The sequence below is a fragment of the Canis lupus genome, chromosome 10 (assembly GCF_003254725.2).
Source record: "Canis lupus dingo isolate Sandy chromosome 10, ASM325472v2, whole genome shotgun sequence".
Taxonomy (NCBI): Eukaryota; Metazoa; Chordata; class Mammalia; order Carnivora; family Canidae; genus Canis; species Canis lupus.
Genome location: NC_064252.1, coordinates 32,793,676 through 32,818,156, shown reverse-complemented (window position 1 = coordinate 32,818,156; position 24,481 = coordinate 32,793,676). Strand labels below are relative to the sequence as shown.

General features: G+C 48.3%; 2 protein-coding genes and 1 long non-coding RNA gene across 14 annotated transcripts in view; 2 read left to right on the top strand and 1 right to left on the bottom strand.

Annotated features, from left to right (window-relative positions):
* Window positions 1–12,868, top strand: part of RFX4 (regulatory factor X4) — a 162,238-nt gene extending 149,370 nt beyond the window's left edge. For all 5 annotated transcript variants that reach the window (XM_049115348.1, XM_049115349.1, XM_025461929.3 and 2 more), the window contains 3 exons: window positions 1,174–1,336; window positions 2,976–3,114; window positions 11,273–12,868. In XM_049115348.1, coding sequence (XP_048971305.1) covers window positions 1,174–1,336; window positions 2,976–3,114; window positions 11,273–11,545 — 575 coding nt within the window. In that variant the 3' untranslated portion in view covers window positions 11,546–12,868. The remainder of the gene's footprint in view (window positions 1–1,173; window positions 1,337–2,975; window positions 3,115–11,272) is intronic.
* Window positions 12,869–21,060: 8,192 nt separating this feature from the next.
* On the bottom strand, window positions 21,061–23,294 carry LOC125755927 (uncharacterized). The gene is made up of 2 exons (XR_007413509.1): window positions 22,612–23,294; window positions 21,061–22,261 (listed from the first exon to the last, which is right to left on the bottom strand). It is a non-coding gene; the product is annotated as an uncharacterized LOC125755927 (long non-coding RNA).
* Window positions 23,215–24,481, top strand: part of RIC8B (RIC8 guanine nucleotide exchange factor B) — a 99,885-nt gene continuing 98,618 nt past the window's right edge. For 5 of the 8 annotated variants that reach the window (XR_003142039.3, XR_007413506.1, XR_007413505.1 and 2 more), the window contains exon 1: window positions 23,215–23,773. Coding sequence is in view for 3 of the 8 variants with exons in the window: in XM_025461905.3 (XP_025317690.1) it covers window positions 23,690–23,773 (84 nt within the window). In the remaining 5 variants the exon portion in view is untranslated. The remainder of the gene's footprint in view (window positions 23,774–24,481) is intronic. The other 3 variants (XR_003142055.3, XM_025461887.3, XM_025461919.3) reach the window with 3 other exon arrangements.

Here is a 24,481-nt window from a genome sequence, read left to right as displayed (position 1 = left end):
ATTTTTTCATGAAAACCGTTCCTTCAGCTTCCCCCAGGAATGCTCAGATGGAAGAGATCTGCTGCAGAGACACAGAATTGGAGCACCAGGTTTTAGTTCACCTTAAAAATGGCCTCCCATAATCAGTTCTTCAATTTTCCCTGTGCCTGCAAGGGGGCATTCAATCCTAGTCCCTCGACCTCCTAAAACAGGTTTAATTGCTTCCACTAGATCAACATTCTAAAATTTATCAGAAATCGAAGAGTATATCACTTAGGGATTTCTTAAATTACCATTTTTGTATTCTAAGCATCTCACAAAATTCTTAAGCATTTTGAGAGTTTTAAATTTTGTCAGCTTCTTTTCCCAATCCCTAGTACTTTCAAGGTATCCAATTAAAAAGTAAATTAATGGAATTAGTAATATGTATGGCATAGGTCACCGTTAAGGTCACTGTCTAATAATCTTCAAAAAGACCTAGGCAGGCAGAGCCCAGTAATCTACTTAGGGCTGCTTAAAGCAGTTTGCTGGCTCCCTGACACCTGTTTTGTTGAGTGTTGAGAAGTTACTTGGCTCTGCCTCTCTGAGTTTTCTTTTGTCCTCCCTCCTCCCCTCCCTCTTTCTCTCTCTTCCTTTCTCTTTTCTTGCTTCTATTGGAAATTTTTTGGCCACCAGGCTCTGTGCCAAGCACCAGGGATCCAATAGTGGGCAGAACAGACAAGGCCCCTCTCCTCATGGAGCTTCTAGTCTAGAGGGGCATGGGCATTAAGTAAATCACATTCATGAGTGTGAGTGTAGATGACAAATTGTGGTGGCACCACAAAGAACTTCAGTTCAGTAGGGAATCTGACCTAGTTTGGGATTAGGAGACAGCTTCTCTGTATTGAGATATAAGGAATGAGTGGGTTCTAAGGGAAGAATAAAGTTTTAGGCAGCAGAAAGAGCACGTGCAAAGGCTCTGTGGTACTAGGAATCATGGTCCTCTGGGAAAAATGAAAGAAAAATATTGTGGCTGGAGCAGAGAGAACAGAGGCAACGGGTAGGGGTTGCTTCTCATGAGGTCAGCCAGGACAGAGACACATGCTTTGTAAAGATTTTGATTTTCAACCTAAAGAGCATGGGAGGCCACTCAAGTGTTCTAAGAGTAGGGCATGGAAGAACTGAGTGTGTGACTTATGCATCTTATCTCTGCAGGAGCAATGCAGTCCTACACATGGTCTCTGACCTATACAGTGACAACGGCGGCAGGGTCCCCAGCTGAGAACTCCCAACAGCTGCCCTGTATGAGAAGTACTCATGTGCCTTCTTCCTCCGTGACACACAGGATACCAGTTTATCCGCACAGAGAGGAGCACGGGTAGGTAACTTCCTGGGATGCCGCCGGACTCTTAAATTTGGCTTCATTTAGCAGTTGTTTTCTCCAAGGGCAGGAAGTATCTGTCCTTCATGGGGCTTCCATAGCGTGCTCAGGGGGGAGCCCCACCTTTAACTGTGTCTCGTGGAGCCCATTTCCCAGATGAGGAAATCGAGATAACGGCTCAAGTTCAGTCCTGCAGGGTCACACAGCCGGTAGACACAGGGCCCAGACTGACCACCTGTCTTGACTCCAGAGCCTGTTCTTCCCTCTCTTCGCTGTAGAGCCTCAGCAGAAGGCCCCCTCCTGACAGTTCCCCCAGGCGGTAGAGCCTCACAGTGGCGGGGGCTTCTATGATTGGATTAGAGGAGGACTTAGAGGGTTGAGGCCCCCTGGACGGCAGCAGCTGTTAATGGGGTACCAGGAACCCCTGTGTGTTCCAATGGTGCTTTGTGCCCGAAGAAACAAAATATTGATTTTTCCCCATCCTTCCCCAAATCTCTGTAGTGCCGTTGCTGTGATGAATGAATTACAAATCCATTAAAAAGAGTTACCTGAATCATAGCTTCTTGCCATCAGGCAGTGTCTTAATCAAAAGACACTAATCTTATCATGTCTCACATCCAGTCGTTTGGAAACCACTTATGATGCTAAAAAGGGCCCTTCTTCTCAGGAAGGCAAGACTCTGCCAGGCAGGTCCTGTGAGGCGGTGCCAGCAGAGCCATGTGGGAGATGCAGAGGACGCCCCCTTAAGTGCCCCCACATGGTGCCCAGCATAGCGCTGCGGGGGGCCAGCCCCACGTTCTGTCCGCAGGCTCAGGTCCCTGACCAGTGGGAGGGCAGCCTTTCTTTGCTCAGGGGACCTCTCCGAGCATCTTTCCACACATTTAGAACAGACTTTGAGAATTGCTTCAGGAAGCCTTTTGATTCCAGAACAATGGCAGAACAGACACCCACGTGGTCTTATGTCAGTGTTTTTGCTGTAAAGATGTTATTAGAACAACAGTGAACAGACCTGTATTTCCCAGGACCTTCTATTTTAAAGAGTGTCTTCACCTGTCTGACCCCCAGAATAACCAGGGCCAGCGTTTTTACAGATGTGATGAACAGGCTGCGAGGACCCCAGGGTCCCCCAGCTAGAAAGGGGTGGAGCCAGGCTCAGCACTGGGATCTCTGACCCCGGGTTGATGGCCCACGGTGTTTCCCCACTGGAGACAGCTCCCAACTATACACAACATCCTGCCCCCTACGGGCAAGCAGAAGCCTGAACGATACAAAACATAAATCCCAAAGTAGTTTCTTCTTTCTTTCCTATTTGACTATAGGCTACGCTGTGGGGCTTTTCAACAGGACAGGAGGAGAGGTTTCCGTCACTAATTATGTTTTGCTCAGGGCCGGCTCCCATTCCCTGAGCGTGCTCTGGGTGCTAAGGGAGGTGTGCTGAGGAGAGAAGGAGTCAGCCCAGGAGTCTGAACTCACCACAATGGGGTGGGAATGGTAAGAACCAAAAAAGGAGGAGAAAAAATGGAAAAGAAGAAAAAAGAACGAAAGGAGGGGAAAGATGAGGTTGATTTTTAAAGGTGTCACAGTGATTCGCTGTGCCGGCCCCTGCTCAATGTTCAGCATGCCCACTGCGTTGCAGGTACACGGGAAGCTATAACTACGGGAGCTACGGCGGCCAGCACCCGCCCCCCATGCAGAGCCAGTACCCGGCCCTCCCCCATGACACAGCCATCTCTGGGCCGCTGCACTACTCCCCTTACCACAGGAGCTCTGCACAGGTGAGTTGTGACCCTGCGTGCTCACCCAGGCCTCAGGATGCTTGGTGGTAGGTCTAGTCAATTTAAGACAGTTGAGTACTTTCTGTATACCGTGTGTGTCTGTCACCAAAGAGAGGATGGTGCTTTCCTCAGGGTCACTTCTCACCCTTCGGTGGCCGCCCACTGAGGCGGGTGCTCGGCCAGCGTTCATGTTCCACTCCATCTCGCACACGTGGGTGCACACCGGCTGTCTTTGGTCCTGCCCTCTCCGACCTCTCTAATCCCAGAATCCAGTCAGCCATGATGTCTGCTGCCCTTTCTCAGGCAGCCACCCCCACACGGGATCTTTGGTCTCCCATCCTCCGGGGGCCAGCCCTCATCGAGTCCTGTCAGGATGGTTACCTGGGTATCATTCTGACTGGTCTCTGGGTCTCACGTCTGTTCCTTTCCAGTCTGGTACATACACACAACCTCACCTGAAGAATCCTCCTGAAATGGACCCTTTATCAGATTGTTCTCAAGCCACACATTTCCTTTGGCTCTTCCCTTGTCTAACAGACCAAGTCAACCCTCTGTGACCTGTGGCGAATGAACTTGTGGTTGCACCTAGAATGCCAGTGTCAGGCCCTCTGCTTGTCTCAGACACTTCCTGTGGCTCTGGCCTCAAAGGCAGTTGGTCACCAGTTCTATTCAATTCTACATCCTCAACGTCTCTGTACCCCCACTGTCCTTGCCTCAGCTCAGGTCTAAGCTAGACGGTGACAAAAATCCTTTCCATCAGTCTCTGTGTCACTGAACTTGCCCCTCTCTGGTCCATCCTCTACACGGTAGCTGGAGGAGCCTTTTGGAAAAAATCCGACTGGCCATTAACACACTCCTTTTCATGTCATCGTGTTCAAAGTCAAGTTCAATTCCTTGGCATGTCTCTTTTGACTTGCTACCATCTGGCTTCTGTCTGCCTCTGTGGCCCACCAGCCCCCCACCCCCACCCCATTTGCTCCAGCCATGTCCACCCCAGTGCAGCTCCCAGATACTCTCTTCCCAGGCTGGGACTTTCTTTCCTCCCAGCCTCCTGCTTGTTCAGGACCAGCACCTCACTGTCTCTGTGGCACCTCCTGACACCTACCCTTCCTTCCTCCAGCACCTTATGAGGTACCACTGTTCTAGAATCACATGGCGCCTCTGTCAGGAACCCTCCGCACACCCCAGTATCATCACTGACTTCTCTGACTCCTACAGGAGACCCCAGAGCTCCCCGAAGACAAAAAATTAAATCTAGTATCCCTGAGTCACAGGCCATGGCACCTATGAAAAGCAACATCTACCTTTTGCTGAACACGTGTCATATGCCAGACACTGTGCTGAGCAATTTACACATCGTCAGGGTAATCTTTGCAGAAAAGAAGTGAGAGGAGCCTGCCTGAGGATTTGAACCCAGGCAGTGTGACCCCGTGTGTCCAAGCTCCTACACGTGGCCCTCTGCCACCTCTCCTACGTCGGCAGTCACTAAAAGTTTCTGGATCCTATGAGACAGGAAGTGAGGCAACACCCACAACAGGAGTGCAGAGGACCCTCCACTGTGGGTGGGGCTGGGAGCCCGGGAGGCAAGGTGGGACGGCTGCTTGAGGGGGGCTCCCAGGATAGGCTGGAAGGGGCCCAGTACAGGCAGAGAGCTCTGCTGCAAAGCGCTTGTGGGAATCTAGAACAGAGATGGCAGGATTGAGGAGGGTGGAGGCTGTGGTTGCATCAGCTGCCAGCCCGCGGACTGGCCCCCGAGGGGAGGCTCTGAGGAGAGCGTATCCATAATACACAGGCGCACGGGGCAAACAGGCCTCTGTTTTGATTTCCATCCTCAGTACCAAGGGGAGCCCAGGTGCAGTCCCCAAACAAGGTAAGAAGTTGATTCCACTAAACCATCACCCGGGGCACTCATTATAGGCCTCCAACTGCGTCATGCAGACAAGCCAGCTCCTTAGGTATTGCTTCCCTCAGGAGCAGAGTCTGTGCTGCTCAGAAAATGACTGTGATCCGCAAAATGACTCAGAGCTGCTGTCAGAGCCTGGGCCGCACTTAACAGCAGTCTAAGCAGCTCATGCATTCGCTCACTCACTCGCTCACTCACCCATTCCCTCCTCACATGATCATGGGGCGCCTGTGGCGTGGCAGGCCTGCTCCAGCCCCTCATCACACGGTGGAGAAGGGGACAGAAGTGTGTCTGCTCCAGTAGGAGAGTCACTGAAGCAGCAATGGTGGATCAGAGGCTACAGTCCCCAGCCACAGCACCCATTACTGTGTTCCCTCTTTCTTCCCCTCCTTCGTTTCTGGGATGATATTTTTAAAGCCATTGCCATAAAAAGAAACCAGGGTCTCATAAAGGCCCCTGTGGTGATCAAAGATATGTCTGTAGCCTCCGCTCAGGAAGCCACAGAAGCCCCCGAATGGAGCACTATCATTTCATAGCAGCTTCTTATTCGAAGGGCCAAGGACTAATTGAAAGCCCATGGGAGTCTTTTGAATCCCTATGATTCAAGAGGTGATAGGATCAGTCAGCCTGTTCGGCCACGTGCCCTGCAACCCTCTGACAACCTCTGACCCCCACCACACACTCCTGTTCTGTGCTTGGAGGGCGATGCCTTCGCCTCCGTCTGTGAAGTGGGGTGAGAAGTTAATTATATCACCTCTCTACCCCAGCAGATGGGGGTGATCGGTGCTTCTGGAGAAGGTAGAGTCTGAACACAAAGAATTCTTTCTTTTGTTTGTCATTAACATTTATGGATCAAGCCCTGTTTGGGGCACTTTGCAAATACATGACTCACTTAATTCTCATGGCAACCTGGGGAAGGAAGGCATTTTCTCCAGTTTTTAATGAAGAGGAGACCACCTCATAAGGTAATTTGCACATCTTATGCATCCAGTAAGGTAGCAAAGCAGACTCAGATGTAAATGCCCCAGCTCTGAACCCAGAGCCCAGGCCATTTGGAGGGTAGGTGCAAATTCAAGAAGTTACTGCAACTGTTCTCTGTCAGTGTCAAGTGACAGAAGAATCACACGCCTAGACTCACTCTTTCTTTGCTCTCACAGTACATGGGTTCAACAGTGAGCATAGAGGGGGGAAACCCACTGCAGGGCTGATTAGTTTTAGCTTTCCAGAGCAGAGCTCAAGCCGTTCCAATCCTGAGCACTTAATATCGCACTTCATTATATCAGGCTCAGTGGGGACAAGATAATTCTGAATTGGAGAGAAACCACAATTCTAGAATATGGTTAAGGAATGCATTTGGTCATCAGCACAAGAGTAACTGAATATAAATAACTTCTGCAAATAAATGCCCATCTTACAGACTGATACAGCCTATCCGTGAAGTGCAGCCATCACCTGCATCCCAGCATTTATATGCTCAAAATAATGTGAACTGATTTGGTTTTTGCAATAGGGTGTGTGTGTGTGCTCTGATCTCTCCTGGTTATTTGCATGACATATGCCTACCTCTTGGGTAATAAAGGTAAACCTCCAGTCCTGCTTGAATTCTCATAATTTCTGAATTAGTGAGTCCAGATGAAGGAGGTTTCATACTGTAAGGTTGGAATTACTTCAGAAAAACACTTCTTGCATCTATGCTACACTTGTTCACATCAAACTAAGTGAACAAGAGGTAGTCTTAGCTGCCTCTTCCCCCGTACCTCATTCTTATGCCTCACCAAATAGGGGAAAGAAGCCAGACCAAATGCATGGCTACAAAATATTTCTGGGCCTCATTCAACACAACAGCCATGAAGGTGCACCGGGCCCCTGAGCTCAAAAGCCATTTGATCAACTAGAAGCTGTATGGCTAGACATTCACATAGAATAGACTAGAAAGCTGTTCTTTATGCCTCATCTGTATGGCAAAGGTCCGGCCTGGCCAGCCAGTCACATGACTACAGAATCTCTAGTGGCCCAGCCCAGCCCAGCCCAGCGCCAATTTTCTTAGGGTGTTAGATTTTGGGATAGCAACCTGAGCCAAAATCAAAACCATAGTGGCGTAAGCCCTGTGAGTGTAGGGTCAGGCTTCCAGGGTTCAAATCTCAGCTCTGTCTCTAATTAGCTCTGTGCCTTATCTGAAAAATGGGGAGAATTATAGTACATATTTCTTAGGTCTGTGAGGGTTTAGTGAGTTGATAAAGTTTAGAACAGGGCCTGGCTCATGGGTAACACTATTTGTGTATATTATCTTTTGTAACACCACAAATACTATATTTTGCACAATTAAAGAATATCTGTTTCTCTTGCTATACTAGCTTTAGAGAGACAGGGATACCTGGTCTTTTTTTCCTGACCATTATATCCCCAGGACCCAGAATAGATGTGGCTTTTAGTGGGTACTCACTTAAATACTTGTCAATGAAATGAATGAATGAATGCATGAATGGCTCCTCAGTCTGATACTAAGTTGCTCTGTGACTTCAAGCAGATCGTTTCCCCTCTCTTGACCTCAATTCTCTCATCTGTGAAATGAGAGGTAGGACCAGATGGTTAGTCACTCAGGCTCTTCCTATCATTATTGCACCATGATCTTATGATGTGAAGAATATTAATAATAGCTAACACATTTTGAAAACTTACTATGTGGGAGTTCTAAGTGTTTCATGTGTATTAACTCACTTAATCCAGACCCTAAAAGCTCAGCGGATGTGGATTGTCAGGCAAAGATTTTAGGGGAGCTACATCCTCTTCCAGAAGAGGGTACGAAGAAGCCTGCCTGGGGGCAGGCCCACTGGCAGGACTTTGGTGCAGTGTGAGAGCCGCCTTTCATAGGAAAACAGTTTGTGCTCCTGACTGGGCCACCTCTCACCCCTTGCTCTGGGAGTAGCCCACTTGGTGAGGGTCAGGGATAAAGGGCTCATTCTTCCCTCTTCATGTGCAGGAGAGTCAGCCGTGGGATGGGGAGTTGTTTCTCAAAATAGAACTTCCTAATATGATTCCAAAGAGGCCTGTAGTCAATCACAGCTGCGATGGCCATCTGACAGAAATTTTGACTCCTGATGCATGTGCACACGCATGCGTATGTGCCCATGAGCACCCCTCACACACCTCTCTCAAAGGGCAGGGACTGATGACTTCTCTCCAGTTTAACATCAGTAGCCACAGCGTGTGACTTAACCCAGCAGATGGCAACTTCCTGTTATGGGCCCTCAACAAAAAGTGCCTTTATTCTGGGCAGAACTCTCTGGACCCCAGGGTTTGTAACCAGCATGCTTCAGGACCCTGCATGAAACCGGATGTAAAGTGTGAAAGGTGAGGCGGGTGCCACAGGCCGGCCTCAGCCGCTCCCACCAGACTAAATAGAAGCCTCATTGGTAGCGTTAATCACCAGGCCGAGGCAGTGGGCACTTCAGCCTCTCATCTTTCAATGGTCTCTTCACCACGGGGAAAACGAGTCACTGACTCATTTGCAATTAGCTGACCTAACGGGACAGATTTTTCCATGCTAGATTCTGTGGTAACAGGATTTTATTGTCCCATTAGAGATATTTTGAGCAAGTCTCATTTCCAGGCAATTACGCTTTTGAGTCTGTGACACAACCCCTGGGCACAGCTGCATCTAGGGTCCTTGATTAGGCACAAAAGCCACACTCTCTTGGGTTCTATGGGAAAGAGGCTCCAAGTCCATACTGTGTGACATTTTACCTACTCGGGCCAAGCCAAGGGAGGTTCTGTCAGAAGCAGCAAGACGAGGCCTGGTCAGAGCTGTCAGGCCCCGTGGTGTGCTGGGGAGGAGAGAGCTGAAAGCCAGAGAGACGAAGACCTTCAAGTGTAATGGGGTGTGTTCCAAAAGCAATGTGTCTTCCTCTTTCATGTGATTCAGCTGTGACAGGTTAGGCCTAGTTTGTGCCACAGTGATGTGAAGGGAAAGAGCTACCCCAGCACTGGGTTTTTGTGCCAGCCAGCAGGGCGACTGTGTGGGCACGATGCTTTACCTCAAGGGGCCTAGTGTTCTCAGGTGCATCCACGGGATTGGATTATATGATCCCTAAGCTTCTTTCTAGTGGTAACACCCTGGTATTCGGTCACTGGATAGTTGCTGAGGTGCCAGGCATCGTTCCAGATGTGGAACGGTAGTGAGCATGACAAAGCCCTGCCAGGAGCTTAAGAATAGAAGTCAGGGAAACAGTTAACAAGTGAGATGGTAAGCGCCTGACCTGAGACAGAGGTTGGAGCATTTAGCTTCTTGAGATGGAATGTCCAGAAAAGTCTCTGAGGAGGTGACATTTGAGCTGAGATCTGAGGAATAACAACAACAAAAAAAAGGCAGCCATGCAAGGAGCTTGGGGGGTAGGGGTGGGAAACCAGTGTTTCAGGCAGAGGGAACAGGTAGGACAAAATTCCCTGAGAGGGGAACCAGCTTGGCATGCCACAGGATGGAGAGGAGGCCCCTGTGCCAGGGAGAGCACCATGGGGTGAGGTGACACATGTGCAGGGAGCTTAATCGAGGAAATATCAGGAGGGGGAAGCAAACTTTAGGAAAATAAATTAAAGACCGTTTTATAATAATATTTCTTAACATTACGTGTCTGATACCTGGGGTCTTGTTCTCTTGGGCAGGGCCGGGTCTGTTGTGCTCTCAGGCCTGAGGCTCCACTGAGGCTGCCGTACAAGCGGCGTCCTGTAGGCTCCCTTCACGGGGACATGGATGTACTTCAGCGATTCTCGATTCTTGTCTGATTTGAGGCTATGACAGCCTCGCTGGCTGTCCCCGGTCTCCTTGGTAACAGCCCGAGCGGCCTGCCCCCCCTTCCCAGGCACTGCCCACACTTCTCCCCCTTTCCTACCTGCGCTTTGGCTGTGAATGGCTGCGGGCTCTATGTTAGGCCTGCCGTCCTGTGTAAGAGAAACCCTCACTACCGAAGTTGGGGCTCCCCCCACCTCAATCAGTCTCCCTCCACATGCCTGGGGCCTAACAGCCTTTCCCTGCTTGCCTCGGGCTCCCGCTCACAGGAGCAGAATAGTTCCCTTTGGCCCCCTCGACTCCAGGGAGCAGCCACTGTTGTCAGAATCCCTTCTCCGGCTGTCTAGGCTTCAGCCTGTCTGTCTCTCTCCCAGGAGGCAGCCTCCCACCTAATCCCTCGGGGCTCCATTCTCCAACTGTCAGGGAAGACAGATGGGGAGCAGAAGACTCGAGACATACTCTTTCTCCCCTACTCGCTGCCCTTGCCATCCTTGTGGACTGGCTCCCGTCCGTGTCGGGGTGGACCTTACGTAGCCCAGCAAGGAAGTCTGCGTGTGTGGGGGCCGGCCTGCAGACTAGGAGCCCTCCATGGGAGCCCAGCTCCCCTCACCTTCCTCCCCTCCGACTGACTGTACTCCGAGGGGCTTATTTGCATGGCTGTCTTGGAAACAGAGAAGAATGTAGAAGAAGCAGCACTTCAGAGGCACTTCTCTTATTCCTAATTCTTTCTAGAACTCTTTCCCTCTTCTGTCCTACACAAAAGCACCCCTCCTGTCCCCTCTCAATTGGCTTATCTCAACTGTTTCCTCCACATTCACACCAAGCCTAACAATTCACCATTTCCTACTTGTGCATCTTTCAGGACTTCAGTGAATGTGAATCAAAAAGAGAGATGTTCTCTAAATGATAGGCACTAATAATAACTTTTGAAGCTGTTGGCTTGCTTCCTCTTCAAAAGCCTGCTCTCAGGCTGCAGTTCATAATTGAATTCAACTGTAAAATGCTATTTTTAATAATGTCACTGTGTTGTACTTGGGAGTATTGTTCTCTTGCGTTGATGGACCGAGATCTATCCCATCTCCAGAACTTACGGTAAAATTCAAAACCATACATCCATATCTGTTTGGACAAGCTGCTACTTACACACATACATACTCTCACACCACTGTATTCATAGTGGGGCTATTCCCTCTTTTGGATTTGACTTGCCCAAATATTCCAGATTTAGAGCACAAAATCAGTATTAGCACTTGAGTGAACACCAGTTGAACCATGGATATGAAATCCTTTGCATTTCTCCTATTGGTTACTTCCTAGGCCAAGGTTCAATCTTTTGGAAGTTCACAGATTCCTATCAACTTTCATTAAGAGCATCTTAAGAAATTAACTTACTCTGTGAACATGACCAGTACTGTATATATGCAATTTGCAAGCTAAGTTTAACTTTGTGGAATTTCTTTCCCCTCAACAAGTACCCTTTCAATAGCCCTACTTCCCGGATGGAACCCTGTTTGATGAGCAGTACTCCCAGACTGCATCCTACCCCCGTCACCCCCCGATGGCCAGAGGTGCCCACAGCCAACACGTGCTACACCAGCCCGTCTGTGCATTCCACGAGGTATGGAAACTCTAGTGACATGTACACCCCCCTGACCACGCGCAGGAATTCTGAGTACGAGCACATGCAACACTTTCCTGGCTTTGCTTACATCAACGGAGAGGCCTCCACAGGATGGGCTAAATGACTGCTATCGCAGGAATCCATATTTAATATTAATAATAATTATTAATAATAATAAACCCAACAACCCACCCCCAGAAGACGTTATCTCTATACATCATAACTCATGGACTATTCCTAGGTGTCCATTTTCCTAATGAATGTGAGTCTGGGATTCAGTGTGGGATGGATAAACTTTAGTTCAGAAACAGGACTCACTAAAAGTCAGTGAGATCGGGCTCCTGTAGCCAAGCCAGACTTGACTGATTCTATAGAGCACTATTTTGGGCAGGCCAATCTGTGCCTTTTCCCTCCGTTCCATGACTTTGCTTTGTGTTGGCAAACACTCCCTGTAAACTACTTATTTTCCTATTGACAAAAGCTCATTAGTCTTGATGGATACTAGAGACAGAGTCTGGTTTGTGTTCTTGGATGGGCACATAATTTACCAAGAGCATTCACCTTGCCATCTGTCTGTCATCTTACCATCCGATGAACCACCCTCAGGTATGTTCTACGTATCCCTTCTTCCTGGCACCACCACTGCTTCCTGGAGCACCAGGGCTAAATGCTGGTGTCCGGAAAACTCTAGATTCCCTGCTATTACACTCATGCCTTTCACAGTACCTGCATTGTCTTGGAATGTAAGCACTGTCTAGAGGGAAGGAAGAGGCCTGTTCTGTATGCCTTAAGTTGACTGAGGTTTGTAGGGGACCGGTTCTTCTACATACAAGTATTTGTCCTAAGTTTGCACAATGGGTAGTGTCAGCAAAAGGCAGGAGAGGGGTTTTTTAAATTCTGTGAGAATGTGGATTTATGGTATTGAGTATCACACTCAGCTCTGCTGTATTATTAACTCTCTGAAACCAGATGGACCAAACGTTAACTTACCTAGCACCAAGTGTGAAAATGACTTTCATGGTTCCTTCATAAGACCATAATAATTTCCGACACTTTGATAGAAAAAAAATTCAAAGCTGTGCCTTTGAGCCTATACTATACTGTGTATGTGTGGAAATAAAAAATGTATTGTACTTTTGGAAAATTTTTTTCGTAGGCATTTTTCTGTCAGATTTGTAGCAATTTGTGAGGTTCGTTAGAGATTAACATAGGTTTTCTTTCTGTATTATAAAATGCACCAAGCAATTATGGTGGACCTATTACCCTATGGGTAAGAAATAAATGGAAATATGACATCGGATGTTTTAGCAGTTGTTCTGTAAATAAAATCTTTGATCACACCACTCAGTGTGATAATCATGTCTACAGCTAAAATGGAAATAGTTTTATCTGTACAGTTGTGCAAGATATGAATGGTTTCACACTCAAATAAAAAGTATTGAAATGACCTCTTTCTTCATTTTCATTTTGCATTTGACCTGTGTGTGTGTGGGAGAGAGAGACAAAGACAGAGATAAATAGCATTCTGAATACTTAGGGTATATGGAAGTAGGCAAAACAAAATTATCAGCTTGTGTTTATACACTTCCCCCATCATCTTGTCATAAAACAATCATTAAAATTTGGATATGCCACACATCCAGTCCTCGAATGATTTAATACCGATGGCCTAACTGAGGTCTGTAGGGGACCAATTCCACATACAAGGATTTGTCTTAATGTTTGCACGATGGCTGGCATCAGCAAAGGGCAGGAACCTTTCAGCTCTTACAGGATATATTATTCGTCAATACCAGTATCATTAAGGGGTCCCCTGGTACTTAGTTCATTATGCTTTAATGATCACTGAGTGTAAAGATATTTCAAGTGCAGTGCTTTAAATACTAATAAACTTCTGGGCTAGAACAGTAACATTCCTGAATACTTAAGGATCAACAAATTCATCTGCAGCACTGCATTTTGATTCTAGGGCTGAGGAGTGAGGCTTTAGAGGCAAAATGACTATTTTGTCCAAACGTTAAAGAGTAGGATCTATGAGAAATTCAGAGCCAGAGTTCCAGAAATGGCAGCAGTGACTATTTTAACTAAAAGGCAAGAGAATTTGACAACTCAATTTGCATGTTGAAAGATTTATTTTTAAAGCTGAGCTCTTCCTTGCTATTACATAACATATTTATACCTAAAAATGATTTTAGGATTAAAATGATATATTTTACATAGCATCCCCTTAAAAATATTTCACTATGTTGTTCAACAAAAAGAAAGTCGATGTTGGATTTCACTGCCTGAAGGTAAATCAGTTTGCTTGGCCACGACGTATTAGTTGGCCCTGTCTGCAGAAAGGGGGGGGGGGGTGTCAGATTTAGTCATCGTGTAACAGCAACCTGAGGACAAGCAGACCTGTTGCCCTCTTACAGTTCAAAGGTAGTGCTCCATAAAGGAAAGGATGTAGTCAGTCTGACGCCGGACTTACCGAGCACGAAAAAATGAAGCCATCGCCAAATTTTCTAGCCAGAGAGCAGCAGCACATAAATGAGCCACACTCATGTGCAAGTACCAGCCACAAGGTCACTCAGGGCACAGATCTCTAGGCAGAAATCATGATAGTCAATAGGGGCCCAAATCCCAGAGAGTAGAGTGGTCATCCCAATGAGAAGGTGTGCCTCCCCTTTGTGGCAGAGCCGAGGGCTAGAGTTCAGCGCTGGAGGAAGAGGGCAGCTTTCCACGAGGGCAGGGGTCACTGGGTATGCGCTCCAGAACGCAAGGTGCCCATGTTTTGGGAGCGGAGGGTATGGCCCATGTTCCCAATTGTTTTAAACCTTCCATTTCAGAACTGAGCAGGATCTGATTTGGAAAAGACAACAGCTGCTGTGAGCTCGTGACTCAAATGCACCTTCTCTCCCTCTGATGGTTTCTCGCCAGTCACCAGAATGGGAATGGGCAAGGTTGGCAGCTGGGAGTAGGGCCAGTCACTTGTCAGAGGAAGAACAGAGGAGTCTTGGCAATAAAGGGACACTCCCCTCCTTAGGACTCTTTCTGAAAAGGCCTCTGCCAGCTTGAAACTGGCTGAAGTCAGGAACAGCAGCCAGGGCGGCTCACCCACGTCGCAGGCCTGTGGTGTCCTAGGCATCCAGCCTGCTGTGTCCCTTTGTCAGGCCTCTAGTGTGCCCCAGGTCCGGGAAGAGAGGGAATCTGGGGCCCCTCTGGGACTGCAACCCAGTCTGAGACCAATCAAAATTGTGTGCCACTCAGTAAGCTCCACAACCCAAATGGACCGAGGGACCGAAATCGTGAAAAGAGAACTGAGAGGGAATCTTGGCCTCACCACCTTGCGGCCTTGGAGGAGTCCCCTCCTCACCGCGGGCCTCAGGCGGGCATGTTCAAGGATGGTGACAGCTCAGATCACGGCCTGTGTGCTGATGGACCAGGGCCGGCAGGGAACGGCGAGGAGGAGGAGGCCGCCGACTTAGAGGGCAGCGGCCCGGCAGCGGGGTGGTGCTTCAGAGGGGGAGCCACAAGGGGAAGGCCGGCCCCGCCAGCTGGTACCCACATGGCCGGGGTTTGCGCCCACACACTGTCCCCCAAGCGAGACGCACCCCCTTCCTCACCGCCCCGCCCCCCCCAGCTAGTGGGCTTCTGCTCTGTTCTCTGCCTCCAGCTCTGTCCTTCACATTTGCTTTCACGTGACGTCAGTCAAAATGTCTGAAGTGCATCTGGTGATGACGGAAAGAGCAAAATCAAAATGGGCTGTTGGTCCCAACAGCTTGTACCCCTGAAAGGCAGAATCACAAGATTTAAAAAAAAAAAAAAAAAATTAAATGTTGGGAAGGGGATTGTATAAACAACTCCCTTTATTACAGGGAAAAGAAAGATGGGGGGGGGGGGGGACGACTGATGTAGGTCTCCTGAAACAGAGTCAGACTTGGTCAAGAGCCTCAAGTATGCAAATCATCATCACTGGAAGCTTAAGAGGAACCGATGGACATCCTCACGGGCTTCAAAGTCAGGTGGCACTGACATTAAGTCTTGGTCTCACCAAAGATGTCACAGGAAGGGCATTCCTGCTCTAAGGACTAGACTTCCATGGTTCTCAACTCTGGCTGCCCAGTAGAGTAATCCCATCAACTTTAAGTTGTAAATAATTGGCCAGGAATGTGTCCCCCCTCCCCCCAATATCAGCAGCTTTCAAGCAAACAGGCAACTCTAACACGCAGCCAAAGTTGAGAAACAACCCCTTCTACTTTGAAGCTCTAAGATCCAGGGACGGCTCTTCCCTGAGTGTGCACCCCAAGTTCTTTGGGTCAGGGTTCTGGTCCAGCCAAGGTGGAGAGGAATGCCACTCCCCATAACCTCTGCTGTCCGGTTTCCCTGCAGCTGACAAAGCTTTCCCTAAGGACCCTGTTTTGTTTGCCCTTCAGCCCAGCCCAGCTCCCTACCACTCTGCCGCCTGCCCTCCTAACCTGGACCTTCTCTGCTTCAGTTCGTTGGCAGCCTCCCAAGCTGAGCCAGCTTGGACACAGCCCCTGTGGTTTCCTCTTCTTCCAAGGAGGTCAGAACCTTTTGTGCTTCGTCAGCCTCCTCCCTGAAGCTCTTCCCCCATCCCTCCCCCTGCACATCACCTACCCCCTCCCAGGCTTCTTCACCCCCATATTTTGCTGCTGCCAGTGTAGGTGAGACGGAAGATGTGGGCCCCAAGAGTTGAGAAAGGAGCTGTTGCTAGGAAAGGAGTGTGGGTGAAGAGAGGTGGTAGGCGGGAGAAATAGGGCTCCCCAGCCGGATTCCTCCCTTTGCCATCAAAAATGCCTCAAGAGCTAAAACCAGTTGTTTGAGAACTCTGATGAGAAATAATGAGGTCTGACCATGACAGCAGGGGTGAGAGAATCAGCCCCAGGAACAGCTGCAGTGCTGCCACTTGGTATTTATAATAGTCACCAGAGAGGAGGGAAGAGCCGTGGAGAGTTGAGAAGAGTGAATTCTCCGGGAACTGCCAGACTGTGCTCCCACCAGGGCTGGCATCCAATATGTCCTGGCCCGCGCTACCCCTCGCAGACCCGACCAAGGGCGAGAACCAAACGCAGTCAAGGCCGAGTGCCAGTCTGAATGCAGAGCCTGCAACACGCTCACCTCCCCTCGCTCTCAGCGATAGGTAGCACATTTCTGGAATGGGTCTGCCTTCATTTATGGAGGTTCCCATTTCTTGGATTCTGCTCTGTGCCGGGCACATCATCAGATGCCCCATCTCCATTCCTCACAACTTCCTTTGCAACATCAGTGGCATAATCCTTGCTGTTTACAGACGAAGATATGGAGGCGCCGAGCCCTGCCCCAAGTCACACACAGTGGAGCGGCAGGGCTGGGGCTCGAAGACAGAACTGCCCTACTCCAGTCCATGCTCTTCCTACAACAGCACTCGGCCTTCTTCCTCCTTCCTCCTTTTGTCTCCACTCCGCCCCACCCCCACGCCTCTCTCCTAAGCGCCTTTGGCCGTTGCAGTTTTTAAATCAACCTTGACCATGGTAATAGAACCTACTGGGGTTGAAAAGAGTTTCAGAAGTTCTGGGAAATTCTTGTGCGCGCTAAATGAAGGCAGTTTCTAAGCTGGGCACCAGATCTTTCCCCCACACCCGAGGTGGCATTCCACTCCCTGTAAGTTAACAGCATACTAGCTTTCCCTCTGTCATTTCCCAGGGAACATACAAACCAGTACATTATCAAGGACCAAGATTTGGTCATTCTATACAAAAACAGGAACAAAGGAAAATCAGTAATAATGTAAAAAAAAAAAATACCAGGTCACAGGAGGATTTTTATTACCAGGTTGAAAAAAGACTCTGCAGGGGAGGTGCAATGAGCCAAGTATTCACTCGAATGAAGTCATTTGAAGGGGGGGAGACGGGTGGGGGCGGGAGGGGGGGGCTGGCTACCTCTTGCTGTTCGGGTCACTACCCTTTGACAGCGGTGGCCTCTGACCTCAACAACCCTACAATTCTGTTCTGACTGACCCTGAAACCCATGAAATTCAGATGTAGGCACTGCCCAAAAGTTGAGATAAAGCTGACTAATATGGGAAAAGCTCCCGGTATGTGCCCCCAGCTGAAAGGAGCTGGCAGTTCTTTGGCGGTAGATGCAATTTATTCTGTCCTCCTCCTTTCAGGGAAATGCTAATCCTTCATAGGCAACAGGAGGGGAAGACTAAAATGTGTTGATGATGAATGACAATAATCCTTTGTACACTCCTGCCTCCTCCTAGGGTTGAACCTTAAGAGTTTAATCAAATGTTGGTAAGTAAATTAATGCTTTACTGCATAAAGAGTTAAAAAGGAAGTAGTGGGAAGAAGGGCTATGAGAATGTTTCTTCTGACGTGTGACTCTCAGACACTTAATTGCAGACACTGATATGAGGTGTGTGCATGCGTTTAAACTCCTTATTTACACATCTAATTAGTATCCCCACACTGTCCTATGTTAAAGCATGTCAGTGTTAAAGTCATTAACTTCAAGGCTTAAAGACCAAAGCAGTGTGCTGGAATTACTTTTGTGGTTACACATGAGCAACACCAAAATTCCTGTGCTCGTGCATCTATAGGAATAACGTGACCTTTATCTTAGAATCTTTGCATCATTGCGAGGGAGGTTGCATTTTTCATTTCAGTTCAGCTAACATTTCAGTGGCTACTCCACGCCAGGTCTGTTGTGCTGGCCACTTGGACAGCCATCTCTTTGGACCCTTCTGACATCCTCCAAAGGAAGTATTATGATGCTCATTACAGTTGAGAAAATCAATGTTCAAAGAGGGCGAGTGACTTATCCCTGAAGGACCAGGGACAGAGTTAAAAATTCAAACTAGTCTCTTGGCTTTCAAGTTTACAAGAAATTGGTTGCCAGAAGGCTTTTAAAGACAATTTGACAGATGATGGGCCTCTGTGAGACGTACACAGAGTCAGGACTCAAACCCAGGTTTCCCAATCCCCAGTTCTGGGGCCTTTTGCCATATTACAGCATTGCCACCCAAAGCGCTGGGTTTTCCCCGAGAGGTGTTTTGGATGGGATTCCCAGCCAGTGAGATGCAAATAGGTCTGACCCACATTCCAGCTCTTGGATAAATAAAAACTCCTAAAGGGCAGAGCCCATTTTGTGTGCTTAATTTGAGAGTCCCACTGTGGACAGTCAATATTAAACAACGATGGGTATGTTTGCCAAGGACTAGCAGCATGGGTTCAATTTTAGCAATTAAAATACTGTGAATATGACTGAGGAACCTAATGAAGGTGCCGAAAGGCTGGATCAAGTAATTATAGGCTTTTAGGAGTTTAAAAAAACAAAACAAAACTTCGAAGTCATCTGGTCCAACTCTAATTTTATAAATGAGATCCTGAGAAGTTAAAATAATGTGCATAAGGATCGGACACCAGCTGGCACAGAACTTCTCCTGTCTCCCAGTGCTATTTACCTTTATGTCATATGGCATAGGAAGAGAACGTTTTCAGGAATATAACATGCCATAAACTGAAGTTGGATTGGCTGGTCATGGAGTCATCATTGATTATGAAATGTCTCTCAGATTTAACTTTTACTTATCCCAATGACCAACTGACCTCTACTAGATCTCCACTGATGGCTTTCAAGTTTAACCAAGTTGGTATTTCTCAATAAGTGTCTCGTTGATTTTGGTCTCCTAAACTTCTCTCATGTCCTTCCCCCCACCCCACGACTCCTCCCCAATCTGCCAAGACTTTTAGCTTTCTTCACTATTCTCTCTTTATGATTCACCTTCTCTGAGAAGCCTCCTCTGCTTCCTTGTCTTCCCATCAATGTTTATCTTGCTTTGATTTGCCCAGTACTTATGTTCAATTCTTTCCTTCCTATCAGAAAAGATTCATTTATTGCCTGGCTGTTTCTTAGATCCCCAAAGGACAAGATAAGTTGTTTCTACTTTTTTTTTTTTTTAAGATTTTATTTATTTATTCATGGGAGACACGCAGAGAGGCAGAAACACAGGCAGAGGGAAAAGCAGGCTCCCTGCGGGGAGGCTGATGTGGGACTCCAGTCCCAGGACCCTGGATCACACCCTGAGCCGAAGGCAGCCACTCAACCACTGAGCTACCCAGGCGTCCCTGTCCCTCTACTCACTTTTATTTTTTATGGTGCCTGAGATAATGCTATGTTCCACTAAACACCAAATATTTGTTAAAGGAACAAACCATGTTAATTAACTGCTACCAAAGAGATTTGTTGGTAGAGAATGAACTAAAAATCACCTTCATCTGTTAAATTATTCTGAATTCTCAAAGACTAACAAGTCACATGCACATGAGTTTGATAGTCTGTCAAAAAACTACTTCAGTGGTTTTACTTTATCAAAATATTGGTCCAGTGGTTCTTAACCCTGGCTGCTCACTCAAATTAACTTGGAAGCATTTACAGCTATCAATACCTCACCACAGATCAACTGAATCAAAATCTTTGCAGGTATGCCCAAGCAATGATGTGCATATACCACATTGGTATTTGATTTGCCCATACTGATTTATACAACCTCACCCTTATTAATAAATTTTTCTAAAGAATGAGCATGATCTAACATGGTTTTGTTCTTAGAATCACAGAATTCTAGAACTGAAAGGGAACTAAGATATTATTTGAACTAACCCCTTTATTTTACAGCTAAAGACTCTGTGACTTAAGAGAGATTGAAAGAGTAGCCTGACACAGTGGCAAGTGACTATTGAGTGACAGGTCATATCCTGAATTCGTGGAATTCTCAGAACTCCAGTCCTAGAGCTATAGCAAGTAAATCAAACTTTTCAGTTTTTAAATTTCCACTTTCTTCTATAGAAAATGTGTAAAAATTAGTGTGTAAGATTCAGATTTTACAAGCTGTTAGTACCAGGTACTCCTTAAAGACCAGTCTGACACATTCTGTCTAGCCCATTGTCATGGCAGAGGAAATGCCACAGCAGGACATATCAAAGTCCAAAAGAAATAACTAGTATTATTTGCAGGTTTTTTCATTGGCCCTGATCCATAACATTTTACGCTATCAGAGCCCAGAGCACTTCTAGCCCTTAACTATACCACTTATTAGCAGACTGATTGCTTGTGAGCAAGCTAATCAACACCCTGAACTTCCCTTTTCTCTATAAAAAAGATCTCTATAAAAAGGAAGATAATGCCTGTCCTCTTGACCTTGCATTTTTCAGCTATTAGAAAGATTAAATCAGATGTTCTATGTGGAGACAGGTGAAAATAGTAAAGCATTGTGTATATATATGTATAGAACTACATTACAATCTTTCAGAGCAATGATTTGTGAATAATTATGTGTTGCTTTGATTACCTGGGCTCTAAATCCTAATTCCTGGGTACCGTGCCACCCAAGAATCAACAGGAACTGGAGTTAGTGCTAAGACTAGAAGCTCTAGTCACTGAAAGGATCACATAACTAAATATTCAGGGAGGTAAAGTGACGTAGCGACCAGGGTTTAGCTAGTCTAGGCTTTAGTCCCAGAGTCTGCTTCTAACTATTGATTTTGGACAAGCTACTTAATTTTTCTGGGACCAGAGTCTCGTCAGTGGTCAAAGGATGACTTGAATTAGAGTCAAAGATCCTTTTGATTTATAAAATCAGAATATTAGTGCTTAATTAAAATTACTAAAGTGCAATTTCCCAAGTTGTTAATTGATGTGGTTTCATGGTTTTTGTTTTGTTTTGTTTTTGTTTTTTTTTTTTAATATATCTCTTTTTAGAAGTACAGGGTTGGAGCCTAAAAACATAAGCCTGTTTCTGGTAAACAGACATTTTGAACACATTTGTAAGACCCTACTTAAAAGAAACATCTCAACTCAGATACTTTATGTTTGTTAGTATCCTGTCCTGGTGCCCTTGCTCCAAAAATAAACACGTTTGCCCAAAAGGCATGTGATACACTACTGGACACAGAGTAGGCACCCAAATACTGTTACCTTACAGCTCTCCATCTGAGTCCTAGCTCTGGTTACTTAGCTCATCTGGGACTGTTTTCTTACCTATAAATGGGAACAGTACCTTCCTCGATGATCCACTCAGATAGTTTATAAAATATTAAAATATTTTCTAAACTGTTAAAAACAATTGCAAGATATTACTATTACCTAAGGAATGTAGTTTATTATACTGTGACCTCTCTAAGAAGTCTACTTTTTTAAAGAGATAGATTAAAATCTTTCTGCAGGGCAGCCCTGGCGGCGCAGCGGTTTAGCCTGGAGTGTGATCCTGGGGACCCTGGATCGAGTCCCACGTCCGGCTCCCTGCATGGAGCCTGCTTCTCCCTCTGCCTGTGTCTCTGCCTCCCTCTCTCAATCTGTGTGTCTCTCATGAATAAATAAATATAATCTTAAAAAAATAATAAAATAAAATCTTTAGTTATGGACACAGCACCTGCTCCAGTGCCTGGCTCAACCAACACAACACGCTCAGTAAGTGTCTGCCGCATGAAAAGTATAACCCACAGAAAGTCCAAAAACTCCATAGATTCCATAATTCTTTTTATCTCCAGACTCCTAGAGCTAGCACAGAATCTCTCACACACACACACACACACACAAGAAATACAACAGTTGGGAGATGAGTGAACTTCTGTCCCCTCTAAGTTCCTCTTCAGCTCAAGAGGTAGCCATGGGCACAAGAGGCATCCGGGACGGGTTTTGGTAAAGGCTGCTTGGAATGGAACTGGCAATTACTTGGAAAATTCACCCACTAACGCTTAGCTTGGGAGAGCAAAGAGTGTAGACTCGGCGGAGTTCACCTTCGGTCTCCAAATTGCCGAATCTTGGCCACTTAATCTATTAACCTCTTCCAGGACTGTTTCCCCGTTTAAAACGAGAATAAAATGAGAACAGGGTTAAGCAGTGGAGGAGCAGCTCGCTGCGAGGGGCTTCCCTGGGCTCACGGTGCGCCCAGGGCCCGGCGCAGCCCAGGCTCCGCGGCGCTCTTGGACTCGGTGGGCCACGGACCGAGGCGGCGGCGCGGGCGACGCACGGAGCAAACGGGAGCCTTCCACGCCCGCCGCCCGCCAGCGCCCCCTCCCCGCTGGGGCGGCGGTCCCCCCCGGAGGCCGGCGCGGGGCAGCTGGCTGCCTCCGGGGAAAAAGACCCGGATCTCAACCGGATTCCCCGTTTACCAGCCCTGTGACTTAGGACAAACTACTCAACCTATCCGGGCTCCTTGGGTCCCACAAAAATCTCCGCGTCGGGAGGATCCGGTGAGCTGCAGGCGACCACCTGCCACGGAGTCCGGAGCCCCCGCGGCACGCGAGACGTGGCAGCGACTACTGCTAAGGCAGGAAAAAAAAAAAAATTTTTTTTTATCCAGATAATTGCCTGTAATTTCCCACATTACTGCAGCTGAATACATAACATGACCGCAAACAAGGGGAGGAAGGAAAGAATTTCAAAGAGACCGAAACCGCTAAATGAGAAAAAGAGGGAATTAAAACAGTGCCCGGCAGTTCCCACCAAGGGTGCCAGTTTCCGCGACTGTCAACCTGCCTGACCAGCCAGGGGAGAGCAGGACCGTCAGCTCCGACCGGAGCACAAAGGAGGCAGGGCCGCCGCTTACACCCTCCCCCTAACGGTCTCCTGGCCGCTGGCCTCCGGCCGCCGCGGGACTCCCGTTTCCGGCCCTAGCTGGACCACAGCTCCCGGCATGCCTTTGGCGGGAAGTCTTTCCCGCTGGATGACTACTAATCCCGGCATGCCATTCGGCACTCCAGTGAATTAGATGGGAGAGAGGCAGGACCCCCGCGAACGCAGGGAATTGTAGTCCACGTAGCTGCCGGCTCTGAGAGGGGCGGGGAAGAGCCGGGTCGCTCCCGTCAGCTGAGGAGAATGATTCATAGAGGAGGGTCAGGAGAGAACAGTTCTGTCCGCAAGAGCCCACTTAAAAGGCTGGACTCTTCTCCGAGGGAGGGAGAGGCAGGAGAGTAAGCGAGGCCTCGGGCCTGACCCCGCCTCAGGCCGCTCGTCCGGCCTCTCCCGAGTCCTGGGCCTTGTCGGGGGCGGCCGCGAGGCGCCGGTTGCTGGGGGACCGTGACGTCGCGGGGTGAAAGTTGAGGGGCGGTGACGTCGGCCCTGCCCGGGCGGAGGCTGGCGGGTTGGAGGCAGGAGGGAGGGAGGGAAGGAGGGAAGGAAGGAAGCTGGGAACGAGCGAGCGAGCGGGGGCGCGAGGCGTTTACCTGGAGGCAGCGGCTTGGGCGCGCAGAGCGGCCGCGGCTCCCCCGCACCTGCGGCCATGGATGAGGAGCGCGCCCTCTACATCGTCCGGGCCGGCGAAGCGGGGGCTATCGAGCGGGTCCTGAGGGATTACAGCGATAAGGTAAAGAGCCCTGGCCCTGGGCGTGCGGTAGAGCACCCCCGGGCCGCCCTCGGGGCTTGCACATCGCATCCCTCCCAGCCCCCTTCATTCCGGGGATGCGCGTTGCTCTCCCCCCGAAAACGTTTCCGGCTTGGGCATGCGTGTTTGTGCCCCCAGCCTTTCGCGTCCGTGCATCCTGCATCCCCCTGCCCCCACTCTGGCGCCCACTCCTCTGATTCCGGCCCAGCAGCCTGTCCTGCGGTCCTCCTCCCAAGCGTGCAAGTCACACCCCCGGAATCCGTAGATGTGCGTCTGTGCCCTGTGCCCCACTCGGGGATGCATACATGCACGCGAGGCTTCCTCACCTGTAGAGCATGAAAATCCGTGTTTCCGTGCTTAAACACGGCCCTTGACGTGCATAAGACCTATCAGCCACGATGGCAGTTCTTTGTATACCTACAGCACTATACAATTTCCAAGGCTTGATGTCTCATGTATGGTCTAACTTGATTCTCAGAGTGTTTATAGGGTAGATGGTGTCTTCCTCCCCATTTTATAGATGAGAAAACCGAGGCGCTAAGAACTGAAATCACGCCAAGGTCATGGACATACTGTGTTGTAAGTGGGGGGGAGATTCTGACTCCTAATAATACCTATTATTTGTATCGCATTAACAGCTTTCCCTCCATTATCTCATTTAATCTGGACAGCAGCCCTGCGAGGTTTTAT